This window comes from Condylostylus longicornis, unplaced genomic scaffold, assembly GCF_029603195.1.
Source record: "Condylostylus longicornis isolate FDR11 unplaced genomic scaffold, ASM2960319v2 ptg000055l, whole genome shotgun sequence".
In the NCBI taxonomy this organism is placed as follows: domain Eukaryota; kingdom Metazoa; phylum Arthropoda; class Insecta; order Diptera; family Dolichopodidae; genus Condylostylus; species Condylostylus longicornis.
In genome coordinates this window covers 14,069,730-14,083,254 of record NW_026578024.1, presented here as the reverse complement: position 1 = coordinate 14,083,254, position 13,525 = coordinate 14,069,730, and the positions used below count along the sequence as shown (strand labels likewise).

At 24.6% G+C, this 13,525-nt stretch overlaps 1 protein-coding gene across 1 annotated transcript; it reads left to right on the top strand.

Annotated features, from left to right (window-relative positions):
* The first annotated feature begins 5,668 nt into the window (after positions 1-5,668).
* Positions 5,669-8,670, top strand: LOC129611841 (methylcrotonoyl-CoA carboxylase subunit alpha, mitochondrial). Its single transcript, XM_055525231.1, has 8 exons — positions 5,669-5,809; positions 5,878-6,655; positions 6,721-7,025; positions 7,090-7,291; positions 7,359-7,650; positions 7,715-7,905; positions 7,991-8,162; positions 8,221-8,670. Exons 1-8 carry the CDS (start codon positions 5,781-5,783, stop codon positions 8,334-8,336), a joined length of 2,085 nt encoding a protein of 694 aa, XP_055381206.1. The 5' UTR covers positions 5,669-5,780; the 3' UTR covers positions 8,337-8,670.
* The last annotated feature ends 4,855 nt before the right edge of the window (positions 8,671-13,525 follow it).

Genomic DNA, 13,525 nt, shown 5'->3' with positions numbered 1-13,525 from the left:
GCCATTCATATGCATGTATTTCGCATCAGAACGACAACTGGAATATGAAATTCAAGTCAAAACGACATTTTTTGTCGGCAACTAGAATAAAGTTCAATGCTTTGATCTACATATATATGAATTGAACGGTGTTACTTTTTTACTTTTTTAAATGATTTATAAAATTAATTGTATATGAACGCAATGTATATAATATGAAGCACTTGAAAGGGAACTCATTTTACTGAAATATTATTTAAAGACTATTATTTTAACTAAGAATAACTGATGTATGTTTGTGTTTCTCTTATATTTTCAAAGTCTCGCTTTAATTTTTAACTAACATACTAATTTACTTTTAACAGTATATCGATTACATATTTTTCGAATATTTGTGTTTTTATTCTATTAAATTTTAAACCTTTTTGTATTCTCACTACTCACTAAATTTCTTTAAAATAAGTGTTTCTGTATTTTTTTTTACAAAATTTTACTTTAAAACCCTTATTTGGTTTTCTCTACATTCTGAATATTTCTCAAATTGTTTGATAAGATAAAAAAATTTAAATTTAATATTATGCCGGTTATCATTATACTTATAAATAGAAATTGGAATTAAAATAAAATAGTTTATTTTATTATAAAAGCAAGTTTTTTTTATCAAATATTGTTATAAAAAGAGAAAGATTAAGAAAGTATAAGGGAAAAAGTCTGTAATCACAAAAGTTATAGACTGAAGGTTATTATATTATATATGTACGTATTATGTAATGTATGCAAAATTTGTCTGAAATTAACTTTAAAATAAAGTTTTTTATTTACAAAAATATTAAAAAAAGTAAAGGAGAGGGGGGACTTTCGATAATTCAGACATGCACTGAAAGTTCTAAATTAAATCTTAAAATAATTTTCATATATATTTACAAATCTTAAAACTGAATATTTTAGTTTTCCAGATTTGTAATATACTTAAATTCAATTATAGTCCCTTTCTAATTTATTAAAATGTTTTACATACATATGTATAGTTATAAAAGTAAGCGGTTTGGATTTATTGAATATGCTCAATATTAAGACCTAAATGAATTAAGAATTAAAGAATAAATTTAAAAAAATATTAAGTTCAACCTCTTAATTGAAATGTTTTCTATTCAATTTGATAAGATGCTGATATAACTATCATACGTTTTTAAACATTTAAATTAAAATTAAAGAGACAATGCCCTACTTAATATATTAAGAATCTGTGTGTATGTGAGCTTAAAACTAAACATCTCGTGAACTATAATTTTCCCTTTAAAGTCATCCTTTATAATTTTAGATCTACATCACAAATAAACAAAAATTTCTTTGATAAAAGTTTATGTACAATTTTGTTTGTTCCTATGTTTTTTATTTTGTTAACATACATATTTACATATATATATATATATATATATTTACATATTTATTTATAAATTTCTATTTTCATCTCACGTTTATATTATTTATATTTATATATAACGATTTTTTCTTAAATGTATTATTATTATCTTCATAGTCAATTTGATTCCCATATCTATAATTTAACACAGTTTATGCTTTTTAACTTATTGAAGTTGCCTATGATGCGAAGCTTAAATAAATGAGAGGTACTCATAAATTTATGAGCTAAAATATTTGATTACAATATGTACATATACTTATATGAACGCATGTAGTAGGTATTTTCGTATACAAGATGGTTATGTTGTTTCCATAAACGTAAAATTTTTGATTTTCTCATTTTTTCATACATACTTATTGTTATTATACGAGTATAGTCTTACATAACAAGGTAATATGAAAATACTAAAATAAGGTAAATTTTTTAGAGGAAAAATTTAATATAAAAAAGGAAACAGAAAAATAAGAATTTTATAAAATTACTTTAATCAAAGAATTGAACGAGAGTAAACCTAAATATTTGTGACACAAGAATAAGCATTATTTTAAAATCACAACTTATCAAAAAATTATGTTAAAAATAAAAATAATTTTATTCTGTTCAAATATGAAAATTCCTTGCCATATCTAAAATTTGAAGTAATATGAATTTGTAATATAAATTTAGTAATATAAATTTTGGGCTATGATCATTTCCACTTTAAATGTGTACAATTTAATTGGAGATGAGGTTTTTGCATATTTCTGAACGAATTTTGAAAATTTAAAATTTGTAGACCTAATTTATATGTAAACAGTTATTGTTTTTTGATAGTAGTTCTAATAGTAAATTCAATATCGTGAACCACTGTATTTGAAAATATCTTGCAGTATATTTCAGGGGTTTTAAAAAATCGATTCCTTCATAAATTTCTTTCTTATCTACAAAAGTATTTACTTATAAATTTTGGCAAAAAGCTTGTGCCTTACTTTCGTGTTAAAATTCTTGTACATAAAATTTTCAAAATTTTCATAAAATTCTCATATATGGGTATAGATAATGGTACTTTCTAAAAGAAACTTTGAGAGTAATCTAGATACATTTACAAACATAATGTAAAATGTAACGCATTTTGTGCGTTAAACATTTACAAAAAAAAAAAAAACAATCAAAAGTAAAGAAGTGTTAACTTTCTTCTTTTTATTTTCTGACATTAGGGAATTATTATGGTAACATTTTTTTTATTGCTTTTCATCTTCAATATTATTTTATTGCATGAATGATTTTATTTTAAATGATCTTAAGTATATAAAGATAAAAATTTTAAGATTTTATATTCTCTATTATAGCTACATATAGCTATATAAATCTATACAAGAAATTCCTTTTTATTTAATATTATTTTCGTTAAAAAAACATTTTCCAATACAAAAAATAAGAAAACAAAATAAAAGGAAACTTTTGTTTTTTTTTTGTTATTTAAAGCAAACATTTATCACTCTTTTGTTAATGTAGTTTAAGATTTTGTTTGCTTTTCGAAAATATTTTAAAAAGATTATGTTGAAAAAGTGTTTTGTTATAAAATCATTCTTTTCTTTAGTAAGTATACGTTTATCTACTTGTATTAATTTTATACGTTTATCTACTTGTATTACTTATATTCTTAATATTGCTATATTATGTTTATTTTTAAAAGAATCTTTCGGGCGTTATGCAATAGTTGAATTAGTTCCAGACTTCTTTAAAAAATCTTATTTATTTTAATTTGACAAATACATATTGTAATTGCTGAGTTATCTAGTTCTATTCTTCCTTAAAATTTCCTGTTTTTAATTTGATCCTAATATTCTTACTTCGGTAATCAGAAATAATAGCTTAGATCTAAAATAAAATACAAAATAAAAATTATAATTAAATTATTTGGCAATTTTTTGATTTGTGATTTCTTGGCATGCATCAATCAATCACCAACATTTCCACAAACCTTTTATTTTTGCGGTTTAAATACCTTGTACTTTAATATACTCGTATATTAAATGTAGAAAACGGTTCTAATTTTTTTTTTTTTATTTTTAGACATTTTAACATAACATTATATAAATATTAAATATTTTTGTAAATTTCGCTAAAAATATTGAAATCCAAAATACTTTCAATTTATTTTGATAGCTCATAAAAATTCCACAATTTTAATAAAATTTAAATAACAAGAGTAATATAAGAGGAGTTTTTTTTTAAATATAAAAGGATAAAATAGCACTATGTGTTTAAAGTAATGCATGAGCATAGTGCCTACAAACAAAATCATATACATACACATGTATGTGAATTTCGCTGAGCTCAACTTCTTTAAAGTACTTCATAAAATCAATTTTTAAATTTTTTTCCTTTGAAGATTTGTTTTTTCCTTGAAATCTCAGTTAAATGGTTAGATGAAACCAAAGAAATACACAAAGAGATACTTTAGATTCTAGAATATTAAAGATAAGAATTTTTTTTTTTATAAAATTCCTGAAAATAGATATTGCATACCGCTGAAATTTAAATTTATTTATAAAGGTATTTATTCACTAGATGTACGTTATGTACCAAAGACAGTATAATGTTTTTTAAAAGATATGCAACCTTATGTACATATATGTAATTTAATATATTTGTTTACTATATTAAGTTACCATATTAAATTTCATTAAATTATACATTATCGGAACACAAATAGTTTAGTATTCTCTTATAAACTTAGTTAATTTAAATCAATATAAGGATAGTGGAATTATATTTTTGAGTACTCATATTTTTGTAGTACCTTACCTACCTTGACCTGACCATTGGTCAGGCAGTGGTTATGGCACCGGTCCTTTAACCGAAGGGTCTCGGGTTCAAACCCCGGTCAGGTCACTATAAAAATTATATTCAATATTATTATAACTTAATATACAATACTAATAAATATTATACAAGTAATTTTCAAATATTCGTAATATTCCATATTAAAAAAAAAAACTAAGAAAAATAAACAGTAAATATTAATAACCTCAAATAATTAATATAAATAAAACTACGGCAGATTAGTCACCTACCCCTAGTTAAACCCTATGACGCTATGAAACTAGTGACGCTATGAAATCATGCACTAGCCCTATGCTCCTTCTAGGAGTGAATAAGAAAAAAAAAAAAAACCTACCTTGAACTGGAAAAAATTATTAGTAGAACAAACATTTTGGCGCTTGAGCATTATACCTATCTAATTATAAAAAAAACCTCTAATCTTTGAAATTTGTTTTAAGTTAACAAATTTTTAACCTTCTCAAATATTGTTAAACTTATAAACTGTGCATTGAAAATTCACATAAAATTTAGTGGAAAAATTTGAATTTACTTATCTATACCTACTTTCTTTAAAATATTTCATTATAAATAATGAAAGCCATTATTCTTGTTTAAATGTTTGTTAGAGTGGGAACTCTTAGTTAGGCTCCAGCTTCAATATCTGATTGCGCATAACATGTACAATTTACGAAGCACTAATTATTGTAGGTACTGTAGGTACTTACATAAAGTTACATTTCAATTTAAAATTTGGGAAGAGATTTAAAATTTTACCGAGTTGCATAGTTGATCCAATATTTATTGATAAGTATGCATAGGTAAGAACATAATATATGTACATGCGAGATTAATCCTATTAGTATGATCTTATACGAATTGCAGAGTTGCATTGTGTTTGTACATACATACATATGTACATATGTACATATTTAGGAGTATGAAGTTATTTGGTTATCGGGGGTGCTCTCCAAGGCTATCAATCATAATTCTATAATTAAGTTTAGTTATACTGTTGTTCTTACCTTAATTAAGCTGAATTTGTTAACGCTAAAAGATTTCTTCATTGTTAATGCAGTTAAGTATACCCGTGCATTTGAATTTTTTGAATGCCTGGAACAATTTTTCGGTAATCGATAATAATAAGTGTCTTCAATAAATCCAATTTATAACACTAAAAGAACACAGTTTTCAATATTTTTTTTAATTTTATTTAAACTTAAGTATATTATTTAAAAATTACGAGAATAAAAAGAAGAATAAAAAGAATAGGAAAATCATAGTTGTATTTTAATTTCTTTCTTCGATAATCGAGACTTATTCTTAGCGATGATCGATTCTCGTTTTAAAATTTTGGCACAACATAACAAAATGTACGTGTGTTTGCATAATCAATACGTGTTATCAAGTGAACAGCTGATTGATAATACAAACGTCGCTTTTGAAGGTTAATTTAATAAATAAAAAATAATTTACTCAAAAACAACGAGGAGAGAGGAGGTTCCATTTAATTTGGAAAGATATTTAAAGCGCTTTAGAATATTTCGCATAATTTTTTATCTTTGGAATAATGTTTTTAAATTCTTTTAAAACTTTAAGGTTAATGAAAAATTAAACTATTTTGAAAATTTATTTGAAACTATAAATTATGTATTTGTTTTTTGTAGATCTTATTCACAAAAAGTTGCGTTTAACCCAAAGGTACGTCAAACAAAAATTAATAAAATTTTGATCGCAAATCGTGGCGAAATTGCATGTCGTGTTGTAAAAACAGCGAAACGTTTAGGTGTTCGTACAGTAGCAATTTATTCCGATGCAGATGTTAATTCTATGCATACAAAATCGGCTGATGAAGCGTATCATGTTGGTAAAGCCTCGTCACAAGAGTCTTATTTAAAAGGAGAAAAAATTTTAGATATTGCAAAGTATAGCGGTTGTCAAGCAATACATCCAGGGTATGGATTTTTATCAGAAAATGTAGAATTTGCCGAATTATGCGAAAAAAAGGGTGTAATATTTATGGGACCGCCGTCTAGCGCAATACGTGACATGGGAATAAAGAGTACATCAAAAGCTATAATGGATGCTGCTGGTGTACCCATAATTCGTGGTTATCATGGTGAAGATCAATCTAATGATAAATTATTAGCTGAAGCGGACAAAATTGGTTTTCCATTAATGATTAAAGCTGTAAGAGGTGGTGGGGGCAAGGGAATGAGAATTGTTCATAAACGTGATGAATTTTTGAACGCATTAGATTCGGCTCGGAACGAATCCAGTAAGGCATTTGGAGATAGCGCGGTTCTTCTAGAAAAATTTGTGTCATCTCCACGTCATGTTGAAGTTCAAGTTTTTGGAGATATGCATGGAAATTATGTTTATTTATTTGAAAGAGATTGTTCAGTACAAAGAAGACATCAAAAAATTATTGAGGAAGCTCCAGCGGTCAGTATATGTTTTGATTAAATGGAAACGGGCGTGAATACTAATTTTTCAATTTTTATTGCTAGCCTGGTCTTTCTGAAGATCTTAGAAAAGAGTTGGGAGAAGCCGCAGTAAGGGCGGCGAGGGCAGTTAATTATGTTGGTGCTGGCACCGTAGAATTTATCTTAGATAAAAATGATTTATCTTTCCACTTTATGGAAATGAATACAAGATTACAGGTTGAGCATCCAATAACAGAAATGATAACTGGAACTGATTTAGTGGAATGGCAAATTAAAGTAGCTGAAGGGGGAACTCTACCACTGTCGCAGGAAGAAATTATTCGAAAAGGGCATGCTTTTGAAGCAAGAATCTATGCTGAAAATCCAAGGTAGACATTTAAAATATGTAATATAGAATACATAGGGCATTCTTTAAATTAAATAATTTTTTAGAAATGATTTCCTTCCTGGTGCTGGTCCTCTAAAATTTTTGTCGACCCCATTACCAACTTCATTTATACGAATTGAAACTGGTGTTCAGCAAGGTGATGAAGTTTCTGTTCATTATGATCCAATGATAGCAAAACTAGTAGTTTGGGGTAATAATAGAGATCAAGCTTTGAATACACTAATCGAAAGTTTAGGCGAATATCAGGTAAAGAGAAATAATATAATATCGAATTTGATAAAAAACCGTTTGCTTTAACTTATGCATTTTAAAGATTACAGGACTTGACACTAATATAAATTTTTTGATTGATTTGGCATCTCATTCGGAATTTCAAGCTGGAAATGTTCATACAGGTTTTATTGCTGAACATATGAGTTCATTATTTCCTGAACTGTCTATTTCCGAACACATATTGCTGGAAGGGGCTGGCGCAATCTTGCTAAATGAAATTAAAACTACTAAAATGAATTCAAATTCTAGTGATCGAGATCCTTTTGCATCTACCAATATGAGAATAAATCATGATGTAATACGAAACTACAAACTCATATTTGATAATGCAGGTAAGAATTTTATTATTTCATCGCTTTATTATGTTTTCAAGTTATTTAAAATTTTGGTTATCAGAATATCTCGTTACTATTAAATTAAGTGATGGAGAAATGGAAGCAAAAGTAAATGATGGTAAATGGAAACAAATTAAGATGGGATTTTTGAAAGATGAAAATGAACGTTTTTCTGTACGCAGTTCTATTAATGGATTTTGTTCAACTTTTACAGCAGTTATAGATAACGACGAAATCTCAGTGTTTAAGAAGGTAAAATATGAAATGTTTACCAAATTTGTACTCTGAAAAAAGTTTTTTGTGGTTTTTTTAATTAATTTTCATTCTTGTTGTTTAGGAAGGAAAATACACTTTAAAGCTACCTCAACCTAAATTTTTATTAGCTAAAGATGGTGCTGGTGGTGCAAGTCAATCAAAAATAGTTTCTCCAATGCCTGGTGTTTTAGAGAAGTTGTTTGTGAAAGCGGGTGATTCAGTTAAAAAAGGCGATCAACTGGCTGTTATAATTGGTAATCTTAAAAAAAAAAGTAAAAAATTTGATGTTATTTTTATGTATTGTATTTTTAGCTATGAAAATGGAACATGTTTTGAAAGCACCGAAAGATGCTAAAATCAAATCGGTTTCCGGAAATTTGGGTAAAAATATTGCTAAAAATGAATCTGTGGTTGTATTTGAAGATTAACCTAAAAACTAGTACCTTATTGAATTATGTAAAATCAATCAATCAATTTAAAGTACCAGATTTATTGCATTTAAAAATGATCGTGTTCGAACATCTTATTTTTTCATATTTCTTATTGTTAACCAAGAATTTATAAAAAATTAATTTTATAAATGTTATATTTTTTCAATTTGTTTATGTTGTTAAAAAAGTGAAAAAGTAAAATGCTTTATATTTTGTATTTTAAATACGAGTATATATTTTTTTAATAAATTTGTTAGGAGAAACTATGTAATTTTTTATTATAAATATTCTAAAATTAACGTAACTTGTTAAAAATTAAACTGATAGTTTAAAAAAGTTTCTGAGCTATATTTTATACTTATGAATATTTGAATCAATACCTAGATGTAAATGTTGTACCAACTTTATGGTGCAATATTCTTTTTGGGGGTGCCGTAACTAGTATAAAAGTTCATATTAACATATAATCACGTTTCTGTACTTAAAAATTTTCACGTAGGTTACCGTCATTCCTTCTATATTAGTTAAATATCCCTTATTGAATTAAGTACTTAAAAGAAATTTCAATTGCAAATAATATAATAGGACCTTCATTAGATAATATAAATTTTACTTACATTATTAACAAAATTTAACTTAATTAAGATACATAATTTTAAAATCCTGAAAATTAAGGTGTTATGAACGATTTTTCAAAATTAAAGGAACCAATAGATAAATATAAAATGATTTTTTGTTAGTGCAAACTAAATTGGACATTTCATATAAAAAGTATTTTATAACGATATTGAAATTTCTATTCAACGATATTAAAATTTCCTTAATATAATACAAATTAATATATTTATATATAAAAATTGTTGAATTCTGTTCTTTTAAATACTAAAAATAGTATAAAATTTTAAATAGTTAAAATCAATTAACTATAGTATCGCGTAAAATAAAATGTGTAGTATAGCAAATGTTCTTCATGCATAATACGGCTTGTTCATTTGTTTATTCAAGAATCAAGCGCTCTTGAATAACCATAAGAATTAGCTCATAGAGAAAGGTCTTAAAATATTTGAAATACATACATATTTCAATTTTGAATTATGATATTCAATTAATTGCTATTTTCTTTTTGTAAATTTTCTATTTAAGTTTCATTAAATTTGAGGGGACATTTTATAAAAAGTTGGTTAACAAAGTTTACTTAATTAAATATAAATTAAAGCATACCTTTTTCTTTATAAATATATATACATATGTACAGCAACAAGAAGTGCTAAGTTGCTTTTTAGTATACCTAAAAATATTGATTTGGATAGTGATAAATAAGTTGGGTCGAGTGGAATTGTTACTTAACTTTTTATGTATAAATTTTTAATGATCTTTTTTTTTATAACCAGTTTTATTTTATTTTGTCCAGTAACGAAACAATTGTTGATAACTTTTTCAGTGGCATTCATTTTATATTCGAAATATTGGTTTAATTTTTGCTTTTTTTCTAAAAAAATTTTCAATACATTTTTTTTTATTCTCAAAATTGAAAAGGAAAACTTTTTCATTGAATTGTTATATAAATTTTTTTGAGAAAAGAAAAATTTTCTATTGTGCGCACACATATTATACCATAGTCAATGCAAAATGTATGAATCTATATGAATATTTGATATTATGTGCTTATATATATATACAAGTATACATACACTTTTATTATTATTAGAGTCCTTTTTGCTTTTTTTTATAATATAGTTCTTTTCCTTTGTTTTTTTGATTTTTCTTAAATTTTTAATGGAAATCTTTCTTTGGTCATGTACATAATTTTGAATCATTGACAGAAAGAAAAAAATAAAATTTAAATATGGGGCATTGGAGAACTTACAAGTTATGTATATTGAAAGGAAATATGAAAAATTTTTTAACTCATTTGGGATTAAGATTTAAGCAATAAAAATATAAAAATAAAAATATGAAAGGACATTAAAAAATTTTTTTTTTACTTTTTATTTTTTTTTTGTGATCTGTGTTCATGTATGTAAGTATGTAGATTTGTATAAAATTTCAAATAAAAAATGATGACACTGTAATATCGAAAAATTGTTAAAATATTTAAAATAATTTGAAGGGAAGAGAACAGGAAATGGATATTAGAGGTAATGACAATATAAAAAGTGGTTTGTGTTGACATATTTAAAAAAAAAATTTGTTAAACAGATAGATAGACAATGGTTTGAAAGAAGGGTTTGATTAGAATACTTTTATTGATTAGTATATTTTGTTGAAAAGAATCCAAAATTTATTGTCTACTTTTATAAAAACAGTCGAAATTGGATAAATTAAGCATTTTTTGATTCGTATTATTAGGTGGCAACTCTCGGTGTTATGTCACATGAGATTTGCACTAGTTAAAAATTGAACACTATGCATGAGATATATTTTGAATTCTTTCAGTGATGGGTTACAATTAGTTGGTAGGTCAACTTCGTTATAAAAAATTTTTTTATATCCTACATATAATTAAATTTTAATTTTTTTATACCTAGATTAGTTTGTTTGAAGTTTAACCAATTAATTTTTTGACAAAATTAAATTGATATGCTTCAAATTACAACAATTAATATATTTGTAACTTTTAAAAGAAATTTTATTTTAACATTTCTGTATGAAACCTTGCTGTTCGTGAATAATTCTGTACATAAATTATTGCTAAAAAATTGAACATCTACAACATTTGAATAATTGTAAGTCAGTCAAAAGCCGCACCAAATTTTTATTTTATCCGATATATAAAATATTTTATCTGCCTAACAAAGTTAAATATTATTATCGTATACTTTTTGTTTTGATACAACAATTTCATTCTCTTTGGAACCGATTGCAAATCTTTACTGCTGTATTCTAGAAGCTCCTGTGTAAAATTGTATAGAAAAAAACTATAATTGAAATTTTAAATACATTACGGACAATAGATAAATTAAGTATTGTGTTTTTACTAATGAATTTTCGAAAATTATAAATTATAATAAATAAGGTATTCGATATTCAGAGTATCGAATATTTTAATTTTTACTGCCATGTTACAAATTGAATATTGAATTTTGTATGTTACGCACTAGTCGTTACACACTTGTTTGAGCGAATTCAATACATTTATGTAGGATTGCCCGATATTTTATTAAATATTTCTATTGGGAATATGCATATTTTTAGATATAAGTAAAAGTTTATGATCAACTAATGGATATATAAAAGCATATACATGTATTATACAAATAAAGATTTTATAAAAAACAACAACTAGAAAAAAAATGAATAATTTTTCTTAATGTTATGTTTATTATGTGGGAAATGTTTTTCTCTATATCAAGGGTTCTTTTACATCATAAAAAAAAATTTTTTTTTTACTCAATCATATACTTATATATTACTATATTTATGATTATATGTATATAAAATATATATTTGAATATTATGATTATAATAATATTATAAAAGTAAAAATTTATTTTTTTTTAAGAATATTAGAATGTAAAATTTAGAGTACCTTCCCATAGAAATATATTTTGTAATCTTGTGTAAATATATTAATAAATTTGTAAAAATATATTATATATTTACGATAATTATAGTCTATATACAGTCTGTTTTGCATATAAGGTGACAAATAATTTCAGGGATTATTCTTTGATCAATTTCCACCAAAAAATTATGTGAATTGTGGGGGGTATGCAGATATACTTGTTTTCGAAATATAGCCTGCTGAAAAAACAGGTACCGGACTTCCTTCATATAAATGAATGCTTATAATTTCGGAACCATACAACAAAGACTTATTATTAGGAACTTGTTTTACAAGATTGTTCTTTATTAATTTGATTTGAGCCATAGTTGTCGAGATACATTTCGTCAATGTCAGAATTTTTTTTGTTTTTTTTAAAATTATTTTTAAAGAACTTGAAATTTTTTGAAAATTTTTGTTATTTTCTTTTGTTTTTTTTTTGTTTTCGATGCGCTACGATGAGATCTGAAAGTTAATCCATATAACATTTTCCTCTATCTCTCATAATTTTGCCAGCAAAACTTGTTAAATGTGCTAAAAAACTTGTTGCCCCCCACCCATATAACTTTTTGCTGGAAATTGATCAAAGACTCATCCTTGAGATTGTGAAGAAAGCCACCTCATGCGTCACACCCTGTATATTGTATAAGAATATTATAGAAGTAAATATATTTGCATAGTTTTAGGATATATGCATAAAATTAAATTGATAATTTTTGTTAGATTGTATTTTTATCATTAAAATGATTATCTTATAAGATATCAACATATTTAATGGGATATCTATAATATAATCATAATAAATTACATAATTAAAGGATAATATACATATATTTATTTTATAGATTAACTTAATTTTAATATTATTATAAAATATTATTAATATTATTATTTAAATAATGGAGTAAGAAGAATTAATGTTAATAAAAATTGGATTATTTGATTTAATTTTTTAATTTTTAATTTGAATTTTAATCCTAAATTTTTTTTCTGCATTTAACGAGGTATGATTATTTCACGTATATTTATGAAAAATTCAAAAGTATAAAAAAACATGGGGATTATTTTGATAAAACATAAAATATAACAAATATATTTATAGAAATTTTTAATAAATATAAATGGTAATGAATTTTTTCATAATTTTAGAATATAAAAAAAAATCAGTATATTATTTAATCAATTTAAAATTTACAATCAATTCTGATAATAAAAATAAAGAGCAAATAAAATGTAAATATTTTTTACATAATGGCTAATTATTAAATCGAAAATTGGCTTAATTCGATTTACGATTCGCAAGTGATTTTGGTATTATCCAACAAAATCGATAGTTTCTCCAAAGTGGACATTTTAATGATTTAAAATAATTTATACATTTGAATGTATATTAAGGAAACGCTTATTATTAATTTTTTAAGAAAATTAATGCATAAATGGATTGCAGAAGATTTTTAGCAGAAGGTGACAGACCAGTATATTGTTTTAGCTAAAATTTAAATATTGCTCTTTTTCAGCATATACTATTTCACTTGATATAACTGAAGTTTGCAAGGCAATAGGAAAAAAATCGTCTCTTGAAAAATGAAACAGTGTACGATCGGTATATGATGTATACATTATACACTGTTTCATTTCTTCA

Coding starts and splice junctions, on each gene's coding strand:
- LOC129611841 (XM_055525231.1), top strand. CDS start 5,781: ATGTTTTTAAATTCTTTTAAAACTTTAAG. Junction 7,026..7,089: donor ATCTATGCTGAAAATCCAAG/GTAGACATTTAA, acceptor ATAATTTTTTAG/AAATGATTTCCTTCCTGGTG. Junction 7,292..7,358: donor AAAGTTTAGGCGAATATCAG/GTAAAGAGAAAT, acceptor TGCATTTTAAAG/ATTACAGGACTTGACACTAA.